Here is a 26326-nt window from a genome sequence, read left to right on the forward strand (position 1 = left end):
CCAAGAATCACCGGGCACTACCCCTGCTCTGATTGCAGTGTGTGCCATCTTACAGAAGCCTCAAAAACACTGTTACTGGAAGCAGGCAAAGTTTGGACACAGAGAGAGCACACTAACTGCAATTCAATGAATGTAGTGTATTTGATCACCTGTCCCTGCCAGCTCCGCTATGTCGGCATGACCACACGTAGAGTTAAACAGCGCATCTGCGAACATCGGAATAATATAAGGTGCAAAAAGACAACAACTAAACTGAGCCGCCACTTTTTAGACAGGAACCATACACCCAATGATATGAAATGGACTGTGATCGAAGCAATCAGTGGCACATCAAACATTACTAATAAACTTTTTGAAAAAGAGCAGCGTTGGGTGTATCGTCTAGGCACCAATACCAACGGCCTTAACGATGACATCCCGTGGAACTCTGTTCTTTCCTGATTAGGACAGATTGATACCCACAAGTAAACATGCTCCTTCTGATCTTTAAACCACTCGGATGCTTGCCACTTTAACTCTTTTCTTTTTATGACCTTAGCCGTATCATCGGCTCAGAGGCCACTCAGACCTTTGATTGGGTCACGCTTCCAAGCCTCCGCTTGGATCTCGTTCGCGCCCCTCCCACAGTGGGCGGGCACGTCCCAAGCCTCGTGTCGGCTGGACACGCCCACCAGGAAGTACGCGATGTGCAGCCCCAATGCTATAATACTCAGACACCAGCCCCGCTCTACATCGTCGGGGTCCGGTTCTGAGGCTGAACACAGGTTTTCAGTGGGCTGCGAGCGTTGAGGGCGTGAGTAAACCCGGGTCAAACGATCGCTGATCTCCAACAAGAATCGAGCTAAGTGCCACCCGAGATACGGGTACCTAACAACTAATCTCTTTCTTTCACAGGATGTGCCAGGTACGCTCCAACCCCCCTCCCGAGACCCATGGTGCAAGTAGCGCCCATTTTTAAAGTGAGATATGAATCCTGATTACCATCTTAGGGGGTCACTGACCTTTGGTCCATTGATCCCTTCATAAGGAATACATATATTATGTTTTTAAACTCTCCCTCCACCTCTAGTAGGTTTTTAAACACCGTTTCACTTCACTTCCCAGAGTTACCGATATCATCCCCATAGGGTTACGTGGATGGTGTTATAAACTAGTGTTTACTTTGGGAACACCACTTAGGCCACATTTAAGGAGCACTGCTACCAAATGCAACGTTATACATTAACTAATTATGTTAATTGTTTGTTTGTGTTTGTCTGTGTATTTCATTTCACAGGTGCTGATATACTCCTTATTTTGGAGCATTTTTGGAATGAGCAACCTGCTCTTCCTTTTTTTCTAAAGCACTTTTTCACCCCCTTTTTCACTTTCACGCCCCCAGGTTAGGGTGGACTATTAGAGTGTCCATACCGCCGGGGTATAGTCCTGACGAATGCCTTGGTAAATTGAAACCACCCTTATGGCAGAAACATGTTGACTGATTGTATTCTCTGAATTTAACCAATCCTAAACCTTGGCATCTAAATTCAGACACATAATACTCCATATTTGTGTCTTAGGGATCACATATTAAATTTCTTTTTTGATACCCTTTTAGACACTTTTAATTTTATTTACCCTCACAACACATCCCTCTTCACACAACCAGCTCTGCAGTCTTTCTGGCGTCGCAGCACACCATAGAGGCACTCGGCCACTGTGGTGGGGCCCAGTGATGAAGCATGACACTGACCAGGTCAGTGTGTGAGGGCTTTCCTATCCACCCGAAGTGAGTGTGTGATCCTTATCCATCTCGCTCCTATTCCGTGGCAGTACTGAGACTGACCGTACCTCTCTTTCTTTGTTTAATTGTATCAGAGCGGTGTACAGAATAAAAAGAGAACAGGTTACAGAGAGAACAGTTTAGGGGCTATATACAACAAAGGAGATACTTACAAGTGTTAGATACATGGGAATGAGAGAAATGGAGTAATAAGTTCACCTCTCTTGATGTATTCCTGCTTACAGCAATGTGATTTTAGGGAAAGAAAACATATGTTTTTATACATAGTGATAACTATTGTCTTTTAGTTCTGTTACGTATGCTTTGTATTATTATGCCAGACTAATGGTTTGTTCTTTTTAGTGCACAGTCAAACTGAGTGATGCAGTATGTGGGCTCCTCTGCTCTCTTTTTAGGTTGAGCATTCGAGACCTCTTGTATATACTTTACTATATACTTATATGTGTATGTACTTTGTGGGCTCTGGAGATCAGCTCTAGGACTTGTCTGCTTCCGTTTAGGGACTTTGTTTCTGTTCAACTTCCTCTGTTTAACTGTCTTGATAGAAAACGACCAGTAGAGGTCAGTAAAATACCAGAATTGCTTTCTGCTGAGGGACTCTCTTTTTAAAAAATTTCTGGCAACTGCCTCTATTTAACTTTCTTGATACAAAACAACCAGCAGAGGCCCGTAAAATTCCAAAATCACTTTAGCATTCTCTAGATTCCAGTCCATACAAATTGTCTTCCACAAGCACCCGTAGGCAATAGTTTTTTATCAAATCTTGTATTTTGAGTGATATGACCACCGAAGGCCCTGATTTTATATTAAAAACAGAGCTTTGGACAATACCATTTTCCGCTGAAGGCAATTTTTCTCTCCATTTGTTCCCATACCTGGTGTGTCCCGCAGTTTGGTGCTTACTTTCACTCCATGTTCAAGAACAGAAGATATTTCAGCATCCAGGCTAATGTGCTGCATAGCTAAATACATATAAGGTCCCAAAGGCGAGACCGGTTGCATTGCAAATGCTTGTTTAATTTAACATTTGCACTACAGATGTTTACTAGTTGAGGCATGTGGAGTTCAAATAATTTGCAGAGAATCATCGGATCTTCTGGTCAACATCCGAAGCCAATATTAGAACAAAAAAATCCACACATTATATATAAACTCTTATATGTGCAGGATGTCGTGTCCCTGAAGCGCCTGCTATAATGAAAATCATTTTTACATTATCTCCACTGTTCTTTGAAACAAGTTCAGCGATATTCTACAGACCTAAAACACAAAGAGCTGTATGGACGTATTAGATAAAATGTAGGCTTACGGTGACATTTTCACATGACTTTGTGCGTGTTGAGCCGAATGTGTCTGTGTGTATCATATGTAGGTTACTGTACGGAAATTTTTGAGGTTAAGTCAATAGACTTTTCGTGTGTATCTGTACCTCAGCATAGTTCTGTCTACTTGTTGTTCTGCTTGTGTGTATCAGGGACACATTTTACACGGAGAACTGGATTTTTGTGTTTACCTTTTACTATATAACATACTTCCACTGCATTCGTATATTTCTGCATTTTCCTTCAGAGTTTGCTGTGTGGCTTTGAACATTGATGCTTGTGGGTGTTTTTTTTTTGTATTAGTGAAAAGGAGGGGGTCTGTGTGACTGACTGCAGCTACTCTTTTCTGTTCTGGGTGCGTGTGCGTGCTTGTGCACTGTCAGCTAGGCTATGCTTGGTGTACACCTCTTTTGTATAGTGTGTGCATTTGTCTGTCTCCTTATTTGTGTGGTTGCGTACCTAGGGCCTGGAGCGCGCAAGGGGTTTGTGGTTTGCAGTAGTTGGAGGATTCATGTAGTCCTCTTGGAGAAGCAAAAAGAGAGCGCCATTATTATAACATTAACCTGTGGTTTCATACCCTGCGGTTATTTCAGTACAGAACTGTTTGCATTTCAATGCACCGGAAAATGTTTTTGATCCGGGCCTCGTAACGCGCGAGTGTCAAATCACATCAGGGTGCGGCGAGCCTGACGCGACCCCGGAAGCGCCTGCCGCGCTGGTGCCTGCGTCAAAACATGGCGTGACCCACTCCTGGGTTCGATATCCGTGGAGCAGGTGCGTGGAGCTGGAGAGGGCGCGCGATGGGGTCAGGAGTCACTGTTTTAATGGGACGGATTCTTTGGGGTCATTGAGGCAAAGCTTGCGGAGAACATCTCTCTTGGGCTCCCCCTGACCCCTGCTCTCACCGTTCAGCTGCCTCTTGTCTGCTTAATCTGTAAGGATTTGTTTCTTTCGATCGGTTTCACTCTTGCAGAAACGGCTCGAGGTCGGGTCGGCCTTTGTGGGCCGGGGAACTGGTGCAGAATTAACAGATGCTGGAGAGATGAGCAGTGTCGGCAGCGGCTGAAAGGAAGGCCGGATCCTTGGCGTGAAATGCTTGTTTTTCAACTTTACTCTCTTGGGTAGAAACTTTTTTACCCCGTCAGGCAGCCCTTGCAGTGTTTGGTCTGCTGTGGTCCAAGTGAGCCAGAAAGAAGGTGTTTCTCTGGGTCTTGAAGAGGAGGTCTCATTGCTGTTCCAGGTTTTGACAGATTGTCTCGGTCCTGCATGCGTCAGATTCTCAGAGCTGTTCTTTATCTTGTAGGGTCACAGTTTGAGAGAGGGTCTTCATATGTCTATGATTTTCTTATTAGACCCTGCTTTGCATGAGGTGATCCTTTTATTTGCCTTGTGAGGCCAAGTCCCAGTAATCTTGGCCATCATCATCCACAGTTTACACTATTTCCGAATAGTATTATGCAGCGCCTGCTTAGATGGTGCGTTCTCTTCCTTACCAAGTCTGAGATGGAAAACCATTAGGCTCCCATACAGAAAAAAAAAACACAGTGGACCCCATGTGCTGGTAGAAAACGTTGCATCTGCGGGATATGTTACTTCCATTTCTGAAACCTGACCCCACGTTGTGGCATTTGTCTTTCTTGTGGGGAGTGGGATAAGAATGGCGGCTGGTCCGCACACCGGGATATCATGGTGGACCTGCCGTCAGTGCTGCGTTAGCTGAAACAGCGCCTGCAATGGATAATGGAGCCATATCTGGGTTAAAAAGGCAGGTGTAATGCAGCCCACTCTCTGTGGCAGTTGCAGGTGGCGGGGCAGAGGTACAGTCCGTGCCAGCCACCTTTCACAGTCGGCCCATTGGGGGCTTAACCCCTTGGCGGGGCTGTTTCTCCCTCTGTGCTAGGGAGGGAGGGGGGGCACGTATAGCGCCCCCATGCTCATGACGAGCTCAGCTCGTCATGAGCCACGGTTCTCATGTGCTCATGACGAGCTGAACTCGTCGCGGCCACACCCGTTTTCATAGAACGTTCAGTACAGCGGGGAAATTATCCCTGCGTGCGAGCGTTCTAACGGCCGTGACGAGCTCAGCTCGTCATGAGCACAGGGGAACCGTGGCTCGTGACGAGCTGATCTCGTCATGAACATGGGAGGGGTTAATAAGACCCCAAATGTCCAACTTCTCTCTTCCAAACTAATGGTCTGCTTCTTTCAGAGAGTTGAGTGACCAATAGGTACCTCTAACTCCGGCTTTCTTCCTCTTCATGAACATCCCCCAACTAATGCAGCCCTCGGCAGCAGTAGAGCCAATTGAAGGAAGACCTGGCGTCCTTGCTGCCCTGTTGCCTCTTTAGGGCTTCTGTGCTGAAGATTTGTTAGTTACAGCCCTTTAACACTACTTTAAGGAAGCAGCATAGTTACCACATAGACAGATCTTAAGTAAAGCCATGCAGCAACTTTATATTTATTTTTACAGTTTTGTATAGAGCAAACATGGCACAGAGGCATAAGAGCACTTTACAATAGCAAGTATAAATAGGTACAAAGTAATAAGATTTAGTGAAGACAATGCATTGAAACAGCAGACACAAAACCATCAGTTAAATACCAAGTGACAATCTCACTGACAATTATACAAGTTAGGGAAAAAGTGCAAGTTTTTACTCTGATTAGTACTGTTGGTGACAAGAAGCATTCTGAGGGTAAAACAGAGCATCTTTCTGGTCCAGCGTTTGTCTCTATATTGAAGACCACATGATATGTAACACTTATAATATGGCTATTGCCATGCAGGTAAGTGGGTGAGAGCAGTGCTTAATTTGAGCTGGTAATTGCTGGTGTGGGGCATCAGCACTTATTTTCGGGTACCAGCACTTATTTCCCCGCATCAGATACTTTTGAGTGCAAGAGCACAGATCGGAAAGACAGAGGATGAGACTGATGGCAAAACTGTAACAAACGAAGAAGGCAGGAACCTGCAGGAATGAGAAAAAGAGGCAGGGAGTGTCTGGTAGTGGATTAGAGACTACCAGTATTGGTATTTGGCGCACTAATGTTTAATTGGCTTCTAAGTAGAGCTTCAGGCACCAGCACTCTTGCTTGCACAAACTATGAACTGTGTGGGAGCCATATCGTAGTACAAAACCGTCTGTAGTAGTCACTTATTTTTCCATACTTAAAGTGTGTATGTTACCATTGTAAATTAATCAATTCCTGTGACCAAAAAAGTATATGTCAATATATATTTGTATATGACATATTATGAGAAATCAATTTGTGACTATGCCATATGGTAATTTGCACCTTGGTACAATTCAACCCAAGACTGTATGTCTCAATATTCCAGTCTGACTCATGTGGGCAACCATACAAACAATAATCTTACTTCTTTCACAATCCATTCAAATGCAAAAACTAACCTAAGCTCCGTGTAGGGATACAGACAGAGTTGCATGACTGCGCAAAGAATAAAGTAGCCAAAACGAAGCCCAAGTGGGCAAGCTTGTCTAAGTATTCCATCACAGTCAGATACAAAAATAATATACAAGCATGGTAAAAGGACATGAAGTAACAGAAAACAAGCCTGAGGGGGCAGAATTGTATGTGTATTCCTTCACTGATGGTATTCATAGAGTCTGGTACTGAAATAATACATCAATATGGCAAGCAAATAATCAGTATTTTGTTGTGCCCCACAAACAAAATACAATACCTCTGCATCCTGACTATTAAGAAGTTCTTATCTGAAGCTATGTGATTTCCGCTCAGTGTCCCAATAAAGAAAATGGTAGCAGGGTGGTAACCAAGATTGGTTAAACCACATCTCGTGCAAAGAACCACATAGCTGGTTTGATTGTCCCTTCCTCCTCTTGCTGTGTGAAAAAATATTCGTATTAAAGCCCTCAGCTGCTTATTGACTCTTATTTGTTTGTGAAAGGTGGTGCCTCTTTCAAACCCTTACTGTAGCAAATACATGACTAATGTTTGTGATGATGTGACATGGTGTTGCGCTGTGGTTAAAAGATAACCATGCCCAAAAGAAGTGCTTATAGTTAGGATTTGGGATTTTGGTTTTAACTGGAGACAACCGAACAAGAGCAGCTCTGCTTTCGGTGGTAACCAACAAGAAAACAGGTTCATTGCATTTGTTTCTTTGCCTCCATCCTGAGTCTAATTGTTATAATTAAAGCCCAGTATACCTAAATACAATGAGTCTGTCGCTTTTCAATTCCTGCTGCAAGACGTACTGTTTTTTAGCGCTTAATTCTGTCTATTTTAGCCTTACACATTGCTATAAAGCATGATGATTCTCCACTAAATTGGGTGTATTTTTTGGTAAAAAATAATTAAACAAAGATAACTAGGGTTATGTAAGTAGAGGCCTAAGGAAACAAAAGCAGGCATGCCTTGAGGACCCCTGAGTAACCAGTGTCTACTACGGAGGTGCTGAGTGCTTTCTGGGAGGTGTCTGTAATAACCAGAGGTACTCTTCCAGCACAGAGGGAGTGCAGGAAAGGCTGTGGATTAGAGGAGAAGTCTGCAACTGACTAACTTAACAATGTAACATCAGACATGTCTTGACATGTTTGAGTTGCTCGATATGAGGGGAAACGCTTGCAATTCTTTCTAGGACGTTCAGAACATGGGCAAGATTTCTGCCAGTCTAAAGCTGTATGGCCGGGATACCCGTCACCCCCTCCCAACAAAATCCCCAAGAATGGGAAGACGGAAACAGTTCTTGAACTTTTGGAAGGCGGGAGGGAGTTACCCTCCCGGCCGTATTTATTAAAATATGAAACAAAATTAAAACATTAAAATAACAGTTTCATATCATGTACAATTTCATTTACACATTACGTTGTTTATTGGCTAACCTTAACACATCTCTAATACAAAGGTTCTCCTAGCCGATTCTAAAACATCCTGTAAATGCAAATTCTCAAAATTCAAATTGTACATCCTAACATTACGGGCCAACGGCAAGGTCGTAACCGGTGTCAGATCCCTAATACCAGAACTCCCCCCTCACTTGTGAGGGGCGGGCGCACAGAGGACTGTACCTCTGTGCCAACTTCCAATTTCCCTTGTCTTAGCGGGGGCCCCAAATTTACTCGACGCCATCTTAGTGGTCGTCCGAGGACTCGTGTGAGGTGTCTAGAAGGTAGCGTAGACCCCCCTCCCACCCCACACTGCTTACCACATTCGCCGTCGCGGATGTCCTGGCCCCGGGAAATTCCCAGGAGGGGCCCGTAGCCCCTCCTCCCCAGGGAGGGGCCTTGACCGCCTTCCCTTTCGGCGGCCCTATCCTTAGAGGGTACCGCCTCCCCGTGTGAGGGGCCAATGGCCGCCTCCCCCCGGGCGCTCCCATCCATAATGGGTGGCGCCCCACCTCTAGGGATCTTCCAATTACTGCTCACCGATCATGACCTTACCGCCACAGGCCGGATAGTTGACCGGCTATCCGGACCCCCCACAAACTCCTCCTAAAGGTCATGGCTACACAAACTTTTTAACCAAGCTATGAAGTCTCCTATGAGTAAGACATTCCCCTCCCGGGACAAATGGACCCCATCCTCCAGATACATATGGTCCCCCCGAATACATCCATGCGGGATACAATGCAACTGTCCTGAACGAAACAACCTACTCAGTTTGTTATTAACTTTCTTTACCGACTGATTCAAAGCTGACACAGAGAGGGCCCCCGCCACACCTTCCGAGGAATCATGTGTGACCATGCAATCGTGCACCCCGGAACCCTTCTCGCCAGCCAACTCACTGTGGATAAAATTAACTCGAGAAGTACTCGTCGACCAATGGTCACCAAATCATTGCCCCCAAGATGCACTATGATTACAGACGGTGGTGACCTTGTCCGCCCTAATAGTCCCTCCATAAAACTTTGAAACTGGTCAATACAGAGCCCGCCCCTTCCGTGGAAGGTCACCCTGTACCCGTATTCCCCAGCCACGTGAATCATGTCACCTGCTTTGAATACGTCCGCGGCGCGCCTCACGTATGAGTGGCCAACGACCCACACCACTCCTCCCTCAGCCTGTGGTCTTTGACCGCTGGTCCCCAGGTGTCGGGTCAACTGCACAGTCCGCCCCGCAAAGCCTGCTCGCGAAACTGTAAACCAAACAGAAAACAAGAAGCGTGAGTGCATGACATTAGCTTCACAACATGTGCAACCGCACATACCTTTTATAACAATTCGAGGACCAACGCCCCAACTGTTTCACCTTTTCAATACTCAGACCCCTGGCTGTAGCCTCAGTAGCAGCCCCTATCCGGAAAGAATGGGTCCCAAAATCGCTCGGGTTCAAGCCCGCTGCCGCGATTGCCATCGTTAACACCCGCTGAAACTGAAACCTCGTCAGTGGGGTGGCGTCGGTGTGTCTCAGCAAGCATCCCCCCCATGATACCGCCCTCTGCGCTAAATATTCCTCCACGCATTTCACCGGGCACATGGGGGACCCTAGAATGCGCTGCACAACCACACTGTCCCCGATCGCTCCCTGATCGGTTTTGGACCTGACTATTGTGACTACCATCGTATCACCCTTGATCTGAATGTGTTCTCGACACAGACCTCCCCCCGTATCCTGCTTGTTCCTTGCTACCAGTTCGCTTACCCGCATGGCCCCATGGAATGCTAATGCAAAAGCGGCCCGGAACAGCACTGTCTCTGACTGAGATGAACATGTCGCAGGGAGTACGGACATTAACAGGGACAACCTTGCTAGCCCTATCGGGCGCCTCTCGTCCACTTTACGACCCTCAAGGCGTTGCCACCCACGCAGTGCCTTCTTTACGAGAATGTGGGGTCCTGGATGCCATGAGCCTGTGCCATGAAGGAAATGGCGGCCCGGTGCCTATTGGCTGTTGCCACTGATCGGCCTGCCTGATGTAGTGATACTAGAAATTTCAGGACATACTCCTCCTGCCCCCACTGCTCCCCCCTAGCTGAACCCAAAAATGACCAATAGGAACGGAACGCTCCTTCATATGCTTTCCTTGTCCTGGGTGCTAGACTCTCTCCCACGAGGTTTTGTAATCCGGGGCACCGAGAGACCAGAGAGCTTCGGGAAATGGTGCCGCCACCAAGTCCGCTGAGGGCAGATAACCCCGGAAGGCCTGCATGTGGGAACGAGAGAGTGCATCAGCCGCCTGGTTCAGTACCCCAGGCACGTGTCTTGCCCTAAAGTAGACGTTTAGTCTCATACACAGCAGGACAATTTCTTTCAGCAATCTCAAAATCCATTTGCAGCGTGCTGCCTGATTATTGATACATTCAACCACGGTCATATTATCAGACCAAAACACCACTGTGCGATCACGCAACCCCTCTGGCCATGTGTTCAAGGCCACTAGAATGGGGAACAGCTCAAGAAACCCAATGTTACCTGTGAGCCCACTATCGTGCCACCACGCCGGCCATGTTCGTGCCGACCATTGATTACCAAAAATGGCGCCAAAACCTACGCTCCCTGCCGAGTCGGTCCACAACCCCAGCTCCTCGGAAGAAGCTGGTGGCTTGTTCCACACGACGCGACCGTTGAAATCCGCCAGAAATGCCAACCATATGCGCATGTCCTGGCGAACCTCTGCTGACAGTCTTGTGCGATGGTGCCCTTCCTTTAGGCCAACCATGGCCTGTGCGATAGAGCGGGAAAAGGGGCGAGCCATCGGTATCACCCTAAGGGCAAAATTAAGCTGACCCACAGCTTGTTGCAGCTGATGGAGAGTTACTTTTTTCTCGCCGATGCATATTTCGAGCGAGGCCTTAAATTTCATTACCTTCTCCTTGGGCAAACGGAAGCACCCCTCCACAGAATCGAGCTCAATTCCCAGAAACTTGAGTGAAGTAGATGGCCCCACTGTTTTGCCCGGTGCCAATGGCACGCCAAATCGTCCCATAAGATCACAAAATTCCCTCAAACCTGTGCACATTCCGTGTCCCCGGCTGCCCCCAGAAACAGAAAATCATCAAGGTAATGCATAACTTGCGTAAAGCCCGTGGCTCTGGTGAACGCCCATTGCAAAAAAGTACTGAACTTTTCAAAATACGCACAAGAGATGGAGCAACCCATTGGCATACATTTATCCATGTAGTAACGTCCTTGAAACACAAAACCTAAGAGACGCTGATCCAGTGGGTGTACCGGGAGCAACCGGAACGCTGACTCGATATCAGATTTAGCCATCAGCGCTCCGGGCCCCAGGCGGTTCAACATGGCGACGGCTTCATCAAAGGATGCATACCGCACCGAACAAACTCCCGGGTCAATCGCATCGTTCACCGAAAGACCCTTAGGAGCGGACAAATTATGGATTAACCTAAACTCACCTGGGTCCTTCTTGGGGACCACTCCCAACGGTGAACAAACAAAGTTGCAAACCGGCGGGTTCCCATATGGTCCCGCAACTCGACCACGGGCCACCTCCTTTGCAATCTTTGCCTGAACTACCGCCGCATTTTGTTGAACCGATAACTGGTTCTTACACTGTGTATTCCCCTGAAAATCCAGCGCCGGGATGCGGAAACCATATGAGAAACCGTCTCGCAACACCCCGGCGGAGCCATGATCAGGGTATTCGTTCAGCCAAGGGATCATTGCCATGATGTCAACGGGAGTAGGTAGCCGTGCCCCTCGGTCAATATTAGACCTGTTTGGCCCCTCCTCTACCTCCTGTATCACCATTCTTGGCTCTGCACGAACTCTCTGGGTGTGAAGACTGTCCGCACCCTGCACACTCATGCCTGAACCTGCATGTCCCTTGTGGCCTAGAGCACTTGCCTCTGTTAAAGCTCCAACAGACCCCTTTTCTCCCCGAGTTCCCATTACTCCTTGTGGGTTGATCACTGCTGGCGCCTGCCCGAAAGGGTGCCGCCGAATAATGGCGGGAAGGCTCCGCCGCATTTCCGCCAAACGAAGACGACTTCGTCGTGTTCGGCATAACCTGCTTCTGCCAGGAAATGGAGTCGAAACAATCCCACGTCAGGGATGAGTCATGTTCCTTGGCCTTACGAAACTTGTTATCATAACCCAGCCATTGATTACCTTCATATGTTTCATGAAATTCCATTATACGTGTCTGATAACAAGCCAATTCCTGCAATACCTCGGGCCTACGTTCCCCCATGATTGCAGTAAACATTCCAAACGCCCTGGCCCAATTAGCGATCGTCTCTTCTACTCTGAAACTCGCCATTTTTGCACGCCATACACTCGGATGCAACAACTCCTTCTGATTTCTAACATGCTCTATCTCATAGTGATCGGTCAACAGTGAAAACATGTTCACATATTTATCAGCCCAAATCATTTCCTTCGTGGCCATTGGAATATGTTGAACCACCTTTTCCCTCCTTGAGGGTAACGACCCCTCCCTCGCCATTGGTAATGGCTGCTTACCCGTATCAGTAACTGGACCTGTTGTTGCTGTTGTTCCAACGCCCGACGCCGGTTGTTCCGCTGGAACCTGAGGGGAACAAGAGGACAAGGTGCCTTCGCAGCATCTCTCGATTGCCGCAACTGCTTCATTATTAATCTGGCCTCCTCGGCGGTGTCCCCCGGTGCCTCGGCACCCCCGCTGCTCTTGCCTAACCACACCGCCAACTGGGCGGCCAGCTCAGGAGGCATATCCCCCTCGTTAACAGGTGTGACTACCACAGGGATCGGTTGTCCTACGTCCGGGATCGGGACTGGGGCCTCCACTGGACTGACCGGGCTCGCCCGAGGCGACTCGGGAACCCGTGCCTCCCCCCCTGTCGCCCTATTCCTGGCCCTTTTACCTCTCCCGGCAGGGACTACTCCCGGCAATGCTGGTCCGATGACCTTCTTCGGTCTCCCCGTACCATTCATTGCCGCCATCTGCTTTTTCATGTTCGCCATGTCTTTTACTAGCATGCGAAGCATCTGTTCGGTCCAGACCTTTTTTCCGACCTTTTTGCCAGGCATCGTTCTCGGATGTTCGACACTTGCTGCCCGACGAGGTCCTGGATCCAGAGATTCGGAATCACTGCAAAGAGAAGCACAAAAATTACAACGTTCTCAAAATTGGCTCCTTGTTCCGTCTAGGGCTCACGTGCAACGAGGAGGTGCAGCTTCCAAGCACAGGAACAAGAGGATGCTTCCTTGGATTGTTGCTCCTTTTATTCTTCCTCGGGAGGGCGTGTACCCTCCTCCGATCCGCCTACGGGGCGTGGTCAACGGTGTAGGTGTCTAGGACAACCCCTCTTGGGCGGGAAAAGGCGCGCCCCGGCTACGCCGCTTCGGGCATACCAACCGAGACACGCCCCCCGCCCAAGATGGCTTCCCGGGGGGATCAGGGCACCCTACCATACGTTCGGGGGGACCGAGTGGTCGCCCCTTTCCATACTTGTGCTAATGAGGCAGGTAGTATTATAGAGGTGACTACCTGCATGGATGTCATTTTGGGCTTTCCATGGGTTGCAGCTGCAACCCCTGCATTGCCTTTTGCGACCACTGGCACTGTCTTTGCGTCCCTTGGCCTTCGAGGTGGCAACATCGGTTTCAGGAGCACAGGTACAGCTCTTATTGTAGTTGGTTGTGGTCCACTTCCCTTGTTTTCTGTCAGTGTTGTATTACACTAATAGCAAATATTATTAACAACATTCTATGTTGTGCATCAGTGACTATGTGTGTATATGTAAGCATGTGTGTGTGAGTGAAATTAAAGGTCAAATGGGTATAGATGTCACTTTAGGTACCGTGGCAATTTGGTGAATTGTCGTTCATGTGCATATGGAGCAATAAGGGTCATAGGGTTCCATCCATGGAGGGCATGAGGACCCTGCAGCAGTTCCTGGTCAGTGGAGTGGAATGCAGCATTCATGGAAGAGACTGATTGTTTAAGAGACACGCTGGCTCCTCTGTTCCTGACGACAATATGTCCATGAGATGTCTGTTTAGTTTTCTTCTTATATACGCTCTTGTGACTGCTGAGCCCCTATAAGTCTGTCACTCTCATATTTCTGTGAATAATATACTGCTAACTGAATTGCATCTAGACACCCCCAACAAAGGATCAAATATTTTAAATACAAACCTCATGAAGCTAAAGTGAACAATTTATACAATGGATCACACCCTACGTGTCCCACTATATACATGTTCCTTTATTTTGTGAAATAAATGTCTGGTGTGCGCAGCATAGACTGAAAGTGAGTTGGTTTGTCAACAGCGTCAAGGGCCCTTTTTAGGTTGAGCCTAGTGTCAGCACGCATGTGCTGCTCTGCGAGACTTATTGTAGAGGAGTACGGAATAGAAGCCATTGGCTTGTGTCATTGTCTTCCCTAAATGCTGGCTTCTGATTCATCAATAGGTTTGTTAGTCCCTCCTTAATACCGTCTCCCCTTCATTTGTCACCTCCCATAGCGACTGGCCCCTTTACATTTGGTTGTTAAACGGTACGTGTTATTTAGACTTAGAGCACTATTTTCTTTAATGAGGTTCTCCTACTGCAAGCATGACATGCATTGGTGCCTTCTTTACTGCCCCTTCCTCCCGTTGTCTGTGCCTTCTCCCTTCTCTAATTATGATTCATTAAGAATCGCAATCGCAATTAGGGAATTCCAATTTGCTATTGCGACTCCATTCTTTCCTGAGGACCTCAACCCCTTAGGTGGGAATGGTCAATTATTGCCTAAATTGTGATTACCTAATTGGTAAGCACAAATTCGGTAATGCAGAGGCAAGGGTGCCCGGGGGCCTAACGCTCCACTGAGGTGCCTCTAACAAAACAATGTGCACATGTAAGGCACACACATGCCCTAGGACATGGGTGTGCCACATGGCACTTAAGAAAAATGCAGTTATGTGCATTTTTTTATAGTATGCACATGGCTAACATCAACTTCACATTGATAATATTTGCATTGTTTGCATTTTAGAAAGGCTTCTTGCATGTGCATCAGGGAATTGAAATTGCTATTCCCTATTTGCATTTGCAATTTAAGTAAATGCAAGATATTGTGATTACCTCAATTGAGAATCGAAAAACTTTCATGCATAGCAAAAGGCCATTTAGCGATCGTAAACGGCTGATTTTTGCGTATCGCACTGTTTGTGATCTCAAAATTGTTTGATGCATGGGCCCCTACCTGATGTAAATTCTTGCGGCCCTCCTGTCGAGAGGCTAGTGGTTGCTTGGGGCAACCACTAGCCTCTCAAACCTCAGGCCCTCCTGAGTGACCTTAATGCTACAGTTATGTGTGGATTATAGAGGGCTCAATTCAGTCACCAACATGGACGCTCAACCCATCCCCTGAACTGACGAACCCATTGAATGGTTAGAAGCTGCCAAATTCCTGAGCCCGTTTGACTTTATGTCCGGGTACTGGTAGATCGCCTTAACCACGGGGGCTAAGAAGAGGGTCTGCATTCTCCTCCACAGAGTGCCAATTCCAGTTTAGAGTGATGCCTTTTGGGTTAAATAATGCTCCCACCTTACAGAGGTTGGTCCACTGGGTCCTGGCTGGATTAATCATTTCAGTGCTGCTTCAGGCCATCCTGTCTGAAATCAGTGTTTTGGATCCTTCTATCGGCTCACAATACTTGTGGCTCTCCAATTTTACTCGATGCTTTTGGAACTCCTGTCTCATTTCAATGTCCTACGTCCCATCAGTGGGCAGTCCTTGCAGCTTTCTCATAACATTTGGAGGTTAGAGTAAATGCCCTAATTGTAGTAGGAATTATTGGCACTTAAATGTGTTTCTATCTGCAAATCTTTTGAAAGCTTTTTTTAATCTTTCCCTTCCATTTGAAACTCGTATTTATACCCAACTCCTCTATTCCTGTTCGCAGAAAAGCAGTGCATGGTCTGATTTCACCACTTGGGTGAAGAGAAGAGCAAAAACATAGTCTATTTCACCAAAATCTTGTTTTGAAGCATTTCTTCTCTGTACCCCAGTGCAATGTTACTCCAGCGGAACATCAATTTTATCTTCCAGTGTGGCCCGATTAGTATGTCATTTTTGTTGTTGTTTTTTCCATGTCTAGGGACTTTTATTCAGGGCTTTCACCAGCTCCTCCAGTGTTTCAGTTTTGCCTCACTTTACTAAGCATCCTTCACCTTGATGATTGTTTCGCTATTTATAGCAACGTTTTGGTTCTGTGCTAGTTTTCAGAGCAAAGGTCTGTTGAAAGTCTGAATGCCATTTGTAGTCCCCTTTTTAGATTTAATGCTCATGGGCTCAGAAAATTGGAGACCCTCTGACTATTTCTTTTTTAAATTCCAGATTCACCCTGACATGCACCATAGAGCCGCTGCTGGTCTTAGCCACACTTTAAGAAATTGATAGTCCTACTTATCTCACCTCTACAGTGATGTAGGCCATGTTACACTTCTTCCTTCAATACCCTCAGACATATCAAAAAATCTTTAGGAACAAAAGTCAACAAACAAATGTAGTACCATACGTTTGCACTCTATTATTAGGGTGGGTTACCTCTGCAAAATGGCCACCAAGATTATCCTTGCAGTCCTGTTTTCCTGGCCTTGCCATTGTAGAGCTTGTTCTCGAGTTGCATGGTTGTTTGAGGATGGTGGAGGGGCAGCGGTCTGTACAGCACCACTATGTACTGGTCTGTAGAGAATGTTATGTTTACAGAGCAGAATCCAACTCCATGATCCGTTTTTTAGGTCTCGCTCTGGAGACCTATTGTCGTCGAGATGCCTCTCAAGGGAGACAGACCGGGGCACGTGCGGCGATTCAGGTCTGTGGACGCGCACGTACAGGCATGCGCGCACACACACACACACAGGCGCACACACACACACACACAGGCAGGTACACACACACACAGGCACACACACACACATCCCCTCCCTCTCTCCCCCCCTCCCCCACACTCAACCACCCCCCCCCACACTCACCGGGCTCTTTCCGCGTGTCCCTCTCCCTCCGCAACGGGTCAGTCTCGGCAGCAGGCAGACTCAGAGGTCGGCGTGTCTTCTCCGACGATCTTCAGCTTGCGCCGGGACAGCCGATGTGCATGCTCACGGTAACTGCGTCTCGTGCGCTCCCACCGCGCTGTTTCGTTCCCGGCGATCCTCCGCTTGTTATATGACTTGTGCCCTGACTATAGGCATATTCGTCAGCCTTACAACCTTTACACTACTCTTGTGCAAACTCAAGGGTAATTACAAACACTACGGAATCATGCCTGACACAAGCACTTCTCTCAAAAGGGCAGTACCAGCATGTCGTGTGAACACTTTAATAACCCTTGCACCTCGCATCAGTGTAGTCACAATATGACATGGACCGGGGACCGTCAGGCCATTCAATTAGCTGAGCTCCCCTGAAAGAGGTAATACACTGGTCGGTCCTGAGGAAATATCAGCCCCACTTTGTCAAATCATCTGTTAGTTCTAGACATTTAACCAACACCACTTTGAACAGAGGACGTGTAGCGTGCTTTCATTATTATACTTATATAGCAACAATCCCAGCATGCAATTTTTTTTTAAATAAAAAAACAAGAGCAGAGATAGGGTAAACATGTAACCGGGAAAGTGTAACATATAGTAGTATACGCCATTTGGCTGGTAGTTAAATCCCTCTTGATCTTACGGTCGATGCAGCTTGAGATGGTTCTAGCAGGACGCACAACTCCCACGAACAAAGAACACCTCAAGGACCGGGAAAGAAGCGCACCGAACATGCGCCTCAACATACTCGCCATGACTGCCACTGCTCAGGAAATTTGGCATGAAGGTGAACAGAAGAGAGAAAGAGTGGCGAGGTGGGACTCGGGGGATTCCTGCCTACATGTGACGTAAGCAGGATCAAGGGGCAACACGGCATGCCGGGAAATGCAGTCCGGAGCACTTTCGGTAAAGGGGCATGTGTAAACAGGGGGTATGTATTGATGGAAGGAGGATAGTGTCACTGTTGAGTTTACGACTGGCGGTGCTTGTTGGGACTGCGGGTACCTCTATATAATTGGTGAGGCACGTTATCTGTTTTTGGTCTCAAGGCGGGTCTTAACCGGATGCATGTCAATGGTGGAGATTATTCGAACACGTGAGATGAGGTAAAAGCGGTGAGTTTCTCACATGAATTGTCAATAGAAAGCACAAAAAATGTGTTGCCTCCAACGCTCTAGATTTTTACATCCAGTATGGATCTGCGAGTTGTGGGTAGTAAGTATGAACAAGATGAACTTTTGAAACAATTAATTTGATGCCTTTTAGACTAGAAGACAAACCGCATGATTTTGTTTTAGTCTAATGCTGTCTTTTCAGGTCGAAGCCTACCTGGGGTAGCCTCGTCATTGGTAGTAAGCGCTATATAAATGCAATTACAATATTGTGAAACGTGCAGGAATATGTTTGTGTCCACATACCATCAGGTGTCTGTAGCTGGTGAATCCATAGACTAACGTGCACATAACTGTCCTAAAGTGTATACCTCTCCGATTTAGGGACAAGTTGGAAGCTGTCCTAGTAATGCACTCCTCACAATGCTTACTATTGAAATTTTGTTTTGTTAGTCAAGTTTGCTTACTTTCTGTTTGCAGGCTTTGTTTTAGCTCAACTGACTTTTGTTTGTCACTCCTGAGGAGAATAGCCTTTTTAGGTTTCGCCTAATCTATTATATTTAATGTAAATCTTTAAACGGGATCACATCCCACTCTTACTTTTCATTTGTATGTGTGTGCTTGCCACTTATTTTTTCTCAGTTTCTATTGGTTGTAGCATACTATTTCCTTCTGTTCTTCGTGTGTTTTTTTTAAAATCGGAGGCCCATGGCCCAAGTACTCCTTTTCTTCCGGTTTTGTCAAACTTTGTTATTGTGAGAAAGTGTGCACGAACCCGAGCGAAGGTATCAGAGAGATTACAGAATTTAGTGGAACTTCTTTGTTGTTGTGGATAATGTCCAAATGATCTCTGGGCTGCTGTGTGTCTGAGCTGTTGTGTGACTAGAGTGTGACTGCGGTAATTCTTGCTGTGTCTTTGTTGTTCCGTGAAGCACACTGTGCTACTGTGGAGGCTGCTCTCTTGTTGCGCGACAAAGGGCAGCGTTTTAGTGTGCTTTATCCACAGTGTGTACCTCAGCTGCACTGCACTTCCTGTTTATTCAGCTCTGTCTTTATCGGCTGTCGAGCAGAGGCGTAGCTAGAGCTTGTGGCGCCCGGAGCCATCTCTCAGATTGCCGCCCCTGGAGGGGTGCTGGGGAAAAAGGACCGAGAGAAACGTAGTATCGCCGCAAATAAGTACCTCGATCATGCAATTTACATGCACATACATGACACGGTCCAAGGCTACACAGTTTAATTAACCGGTGACTGGCAGTACAAAGGAGAACACACAGACTGCCACCCTGCAGGATTGCAGGAAGGGCCTAAAAACATGGTTATTCGATTAAGGTCCCTTATCAGCAGCAGAGTCCCACACCCCAGCGCCTAGATACCCTCACAGGGGATAAGTAGCGCTATGCAAATCCTGTTTGTTTGATTGATTGACACCCGATTTCCACACATCGTTTGTGCGCTATATTCGTTTTATCTGTAAAAATGTATGTCTTTGCAAGTTAAGTGACCCCTTCAATGGAGATTGTGCTGTCTATAAATGACAGTGCAAGAACACACCATGCTTTAATAATATATGTGCAACATTGTGAGTTCAGTGATGAAACATTGATGGCAGCAACTCCACTCTGAAAATTGTTCGAGCACCACTGGGTGTTCCAAATCCTGTTTCTCTTTGTTATTGCCTTCTCTGACTCAAGGAAATTCTAGTCCCCCCCCCATATGAATGTGTCACAAGCCCCCAAAATAGTGCTGCCTGGGGCGGTCTGCCCCTCCCGTCCGTCCCTAGCAACCTCCCTCTGTCTATCTATCGCCCTCACTCTATCTATCTATCTATCTATCTATCTATCTATCTATCTATCTATCTATCTATCTATCTATCTATCTATCTATCTATCTATCTATCTATCTATCTATCCTATCAATCAATCTATCAGCCTCACTCTATCTATCTACCTATCACCCTCACTGCATCTATCGCCCTCACTCTATCTATCGCCCTCACTATATCTACCACCCTCACTCTATCTACCGCCCTCACTCTATCTTTCTATCGCCCTCACTCTATCTATCACCCTCACTCTATCTATCTATCACCCTCACTCTATCTATCTATCACGCTCACTCTATCTATCTATCACCCTCACTCTATCTATCTATCGCCCTCACTATATCTATCGTCCTCACTCTATCTATCACCCTCACTCGATCTATCTATCGCCCTCACTCTATCTATCTATCGCACCACCACAGCATCACTCAGGGGCAACACAGCATCACTCAGGGGCACCACAACATCCCTATGCGCTACCACAGCATCACTGAACGCCACAGCATCACTTGTCGCCACCACAACTACACTCGGCACCACCACAGCATCAATCTGTGCAACCATTCAACAACAACTGGTTCAAATATGTTCTCTGAATGTTTCAAGCTTTATTACAAATGTCACAAAAAGATGTTAAGATTTCACTTCTGTTCTTGGATTTTTGACACAATAAAATACACTGAACATAATCTTCACAAAAGTTATTTACAAAAGTTTAAGCTATCGCTAATATAAATTACAATAACTTTTATTTAAGTATTAATTATTTTAAAAAAATAAAATGACATTGTTATTTGTAATATCAATACATCTAAGTCACGTAATTACAAAATACGTTGCATTACAAATGCTATAGGTGTCATATTTGCAAAAGTTAAAAGTATTGGCATTGTAAATGACAAAGCTATTAATTTCGCTATTTTCAAAACCAACACATAAATAAAAAAATAGTCATTTACAATACCAATAGCTTAAACTTTCCTAATGCGAGACCTATTGCATTGCAAATGCTTGTGATTTACTTGTCAGTGTGCACATTGCCTCACAATGTGTAGCAGCCATCAGAGGTATGTTTGTGTGCCTCACTCTGCAAACCAGCTGCAATGAGTCCTCCCAGTTAGGCATGGAGATTTCAGTTGGGCCTGCTGTGGTTATATTTTGTTACTTTGAAGTGCTCCATCTCTGCATCTGGGAAACCAGAATGGCTCTATATCAGACACATACAGTGGAGGAGAAGCATTTAATGTGTGACCGGAGAACCCATGGCGATTTCAATGTTGGCATTGCATCTAAATTATTGTTGCATGAGTGACATCTCTTATGCCCCACACTAGAAGGACTTCTCAGTAACTCACTTAACATTTTTATTTGATCTGCTTAAGGTCCATATATCCCTCAACTCTGTGCACCCAATACAAATATTGCAGGATTGTATAGAACCAGAAACCAGTGTTTCGAGACCAAAGATATTTGCGTACTTTAGCGGAGAAAAGAGGAAATGAAAATTTATTTCAGGGACAAAGAAACGTAGGAGCAGGACAAAGGCGTAGAAATTAACCATAGCAGGATAACCTTCTGCAGAGGCTAAATCTTTCAAGATTATATGCCGTTGGGATAGTGTTACAATACCAAAATCCGGGGACCTCACAATCCCACTGCTGCTGCTTGCAAGATATCCTTCACAGCCTCACGGATGAGGGTTGGCACAGGGAGGGCCTCAAGATCTTAGAGCCCTGCTGTGACGACCATGCGGGCATCCCCCTCCATTTGCCACATTTGTACTGGTTAGGTTGGAGGGTTGCAAGATCCAACTCCCCCATGGAACACCTCAGTCAGAATGACCCAAACCTCCAAACTGACCACCCACTACAACACCTGCTGCACTTACCTGCCTTGTGAGAAGAGTAAGTGTTTTACCACACCTGCCTAGGATGTTCTTCAACATGGGGCCCAGAGGGTCCCAGAGACCCTCCAGTGAAACCCCTCTCTGCCACAGGAGGGACGCAGTCACAAAGAAAGTGCCTTATCATTGGGGGCCTAGCCCCCTTCCAGAGGAACGCTATGGGTGCACCTGCATATATCGCTCTGTCTGGCCAAGGCAGTGGGATTGGGTGCCCTCCTGTTCAGCCTATGAAAAACCAAAGGGGATGTTGGACGGAGCGTTGACAATACAAACACTCACCCCCAGTCAACTGATCTGGGTTTAATCCATCACCGTTATTTAGCTCACTCCGCCACCCCAGTTCAGACATGGCCATATGCAAGTCAGTCTGACCCTGTGCCTCATGGGAACAGTCCAGCCCGAACTGCCAAGTCATGTCTTCCCTGGACCGGAATCAAGCTTCCCAGGACCGGTTTCTGGCATTACAGCCGTCGTCAGCCGGGCTTGCTTATAATAATAATAATAATACTGGATTTTATACAGCGCGAACAGCTACCTCTCGAGGAGGTGTCCCGGCGCTAATAGAACACAAGTAACCTGAGGCAAAAGAATGGGAGAGTTAGCTTGGCTGAGTGAAAAGCCACGTCTTTAGCAGTTTCTTAAAGCAGGGTTCGGAGGGGGCCTGTTGTATTGCTTGTGGCAGGGAGTTCCACAGAGCAGCGACGTTGGCTGAGAAGGTCCGACCTCCAAGCCGTGCCTTTTTTGCCCGCGGAACGATCAGTTGGACACGGTCATTGGACCGTAGTACACGGCTTTGGGCATATCTTGGAAGGCGGTTTTTCAGGTATTGTGGGCAGAAGCCATACAGAGATCTGAACGCAAGCGTCAGAGCTTTGAATTTTATTCTGTTGGTGACTGATAGCCAATGCAGGGTTCGGAGATGCGGAGAGACTGACTGCTTGAGAGGAATTCGCAGTAACAGTCTCGCAGCCGCATTTTGAACTACCTGAAGCTTGTGCGTCAGGTATTTTGGAAGGCCAAGGTATAAACCATTGGCATAGTCCAGCCGTGAAGTGACAGTCGCGTGAACAACCGTTTTTCTAGAGCTCTCCGGTAGGAGTCTAAGAATTTTCCGGAGGTTTCTCAGCTTGCTCATGCAGCATCCGGCCACTTGTTGAATATGGGATGTAAAGGACATGTTAACATCCCACCTCACTCCAAGATTTTTTGCCGAGTGACTGGGTGAAGGGGGGGGGCCCAACTCCGTCGGCCACCAGAGTTCAGGGGCGGGGGGTGGACCCTTGCCGAAGAACATGACTTCGGTTTTATTCGCATTTAATTTTAATTTATTGGTGTTCATCCAGTACGCAATATCCCGGAGACAGCCTTTAAAATCAGAGAAAGAATCCTGCGACGTCTCCGAGTATGGAAATACCAACTGGGTATCGTCGGCATATGAAATTGCCTTGATACCCCAGTTGGCAATTAGCGTGAAGAGAGGGGCCAGGTAGATATTGAACAAAAGGGGGCTGAGGGCCGATCCCTGCGGAACTCCACAACTGAGGGGTTTGGGTGTGGAAGAAATTGTCCCCAGTGCCACCTTCTGCGTTCTAAGTGAGAGGTAGGAGTTTATCCACCCCAGTGCTCTATCCTGAATACCTATCTCTGTCAACCGGCTGAGTAGCCTGGCGTGGTCCACCGTATCGAAGGCGGCCGACAGATCCAGGAGTACCAGCATTGCTGAGTTTCCTGCATCCATCGACCACCTCACTGACTCGGCTACCTCTAAGAGCGCTGTTTCAGTGCTAAAGCCGGGACGGAAGCCAGATTGAGTTTCATGTAGGATGTTGTTAGTTTCCACAAATTTGCTCAATTGACGCTGTATAATTTTTTCCAGCATTTTTCCCGGGGCCGCAAGTAGGGATATTGGGCGGAGGTTCGTAAGGTCATCTGGGTCCCCGTTAGGTTTCTTCTTTAGGGGTAAGAGGGTGGCGTGCTTCCAGACATCCGGGAAGGTGCCTGAGGTGATGGACGAGTTCCAAATACATTGAAGTGTGGGGGCTACCGAGTCCGCTATGGTACTCCATAATTTAGCTGGGCAGCGGTCGTCAGGGGAGCCGGATTTGCAGCGGCTAAGTGCCTGCCTTACCTCATTCAGGGGGATAAGCATGAACTGGGTGAGAGTTTCACCTGACTCGCCGTTATTCGCTAGGTCCTGCTTCACTGTATTTATTAGTGGGCCAAAAGAGTCATACACTGTTTTGATTTTATGATCAAAAAACTCTGAAATTTGCTCACATAGCGTGGCTGTGGGTACAACTTCTCTTTCAATGCATTTTGGCTTAAAAAACGACTGTACCACTTTGAAGACTTGTTTGCTAGACTGTTCTGCCTGAAGAATCGAGTCTGCATAGAACCGCTTTTTACTTATTCTAATGGCTTTCCGGAATTTTTTGGAAGCTTCCTTGTACCTAGCTTTTTCTTCCAGACCGTAGTTTGCTCTCCAGAGTCTCTCTAGTTTTTTACAGGTCGATTTCTCATTCCTAAGTTCCTGCGAGAACCAGGGAGCTGAGGGGGAGTCTCTCTTTGATAGGGCCCGAGAAGCTGGAGCAATGGAAGAAACCATCTTTCCGATCCAATTATTGAGAAGTGTAGCGTCCGTATTGGCATTATTTGTCAGGGAAGGGATGGTTTGCGCCAGGACCGGGCACATAGTATCAGGCGTCAAATTTTTCCATTGCCTCTTCAGAAAGTAGCATTTACTCGCCACTGGGATATCATTCACAATATTCAGTGTGAATGGGACGTGGTAAAGTGAGCATGGGACTCATGTCTGAGCATACCCTGCCAACGTAGGGCGGACAAAGAAATTGATCACACTTAAATAGATAGATGCTGTCTGTATATTCAGCCTCCCTCGTGGCCATTCAAAAACAGCCTTAAGGATCAGTGTAGCCCCATACAACCACAGAGCTGGCGCTTTACCCACCACTCTGTGATTTCCTGTGGCACTCACCCCATTAAGGCAGATATGTGTACACCATCATCTCACAAACAGACCTTTCTTTCATAATAAAATGCATTATAACATTGACTGTGTAGCAGTTTGTGTTCTCTTTCACTCGCATGTTGTGGGATTGTGTTTATGTGGGCTACTTAGGGATAGGCTGATTAATTCATAGGCGTTGCAGAACACTTCACAGAAGCTACAAGATGTAACATAGGGAAAAAATTGATACCGCTACCCATTTCATGATGACACTTCTGGAATACAATGTGACAAAAAGAGAACATTTATATAGTAGTTTGATCATGATCTTCATCAGGTTTTTGTTGATACCTACCCTGGTTTGTTTCCTTTCCTTCAGGTCTCTTTGGATTTTGTTCGTGATGGTGAGTACATGCTGGAACGGATGGGTGTGACCTACCCAGCCAAGGCCCATTTGAAGGCACCATTCGACCCAGAGAACACGCGAGTTAAAGGGATATACTGATACTGCAGAACCCTGGCGGAACCATAGGAGAGTGCAAACCAAGAACCGGACAAAGACTCATGCACAACTGCATTCTGGATGCCTTGGGGATGGTGGTGCCCATGATGCATCGAGGTGCTTTATCGGATTCATCCAGAATGTGTGATTGAAACTTACATGTGTTACATGTGTCCTTCAATAATCTTGGTAATGTGTCCCGTTTATGGAAAGGCTGAACTGGCAGGACGCTTCCCCAGTCTGGTCTGACGGTGGTGAAGAGGATTTGGGAGCATGCCAGAATGTGATCATCCCTCCTGGTCTATACCTGATGTTTAGGCTAATAAAATAGGAAATATTTTGCTATTAAACACTGTCTTGCTTTTTTTTGTAAACCATCCTGTTTCTAGAGTAATGTAAAGCCATAGGAACACTGAAGAGGATATGGTTCTTTTTTTTCCAGCGAATTTGTGTGATCTTAGGCATGAACCACCCTTTGTGTTCGAGATGCTCCGAAGCACGATGAGAACAGGTAAAAGCTTGGGCATTATAATCAGTGATACCAATGTGGTCATTCAGCGGTACCCCATGGGAACACATAATTGACGTTGCCGCAAGGACAGCATGCTAAAGTGAATACCTATTCCTTCATGCAAAGAGATGAGGCTATCACTGACTGGGAAAAGGGAAAATTGAGAGGAAATATGATTACTGGTGGGTGGGTGGAGGGCAGGCTCTGATGAATAACAAAGATTTGCAGGTCAAGGTGGCTAGCCACCCTCTTACTGCAAGCAATGAAAGAGTGGATGGGAAAGCCGAAAATGGCATGAAAACCCTTTCATCCGCGTTTGATCTATTATTAGAGGGCTCATTTCTGGATGAATGTGTTAAATGGTGATTTAAATAAAACTGCAAACCATATCTCACTAATGACATATCATTCGCATAGTTTATTATCTTTTACTTTAAACTTGGAATA

General features: G+C 46.6%; 1 protein-coding gene across 2 annotated transcripts in view; it reads left to right on the forward strand.

Moving 5' to 3' along the window:
• SARDH (sarcosine dehydrogenase) overlaps window positions 1-25718 on the forward strand; it is an 850014-nt gene extending 824296 nt beyond the window's left edge. For both annotated transcript variants that reach the window (XM_086921071.1, XM_086921072.1), the window contains exon 21: window positions 25246-25718. In XM_086921071.1, coding sequence (XP_086777197.1) covers window positions 25246-25371 — 126 coding nt within the window. In that variant the 3' untranslated portion in view covers window positions 25372-25718. The remainder of the gene's footprint in view (window positions 1-25245) is intronic.
• The last annotated feature ends 608 nt before the right edge of the window (window positions 25719-26326 follow it).

Source organism: Lissotriton vulgaris, chromosome 5 (genome assembly GCF_964263255.1).
Source record: "Lissotriton vulgaris chromosome 5, aLisVul1.2, whole genome shotgun sequence".
NCBI classification, from domain to species: Eukaryota; Metazoa; Chordata; class Amphibia; order Caudata; family Salamandridae; genus Lissotriton; species Lissotriton vulgaris.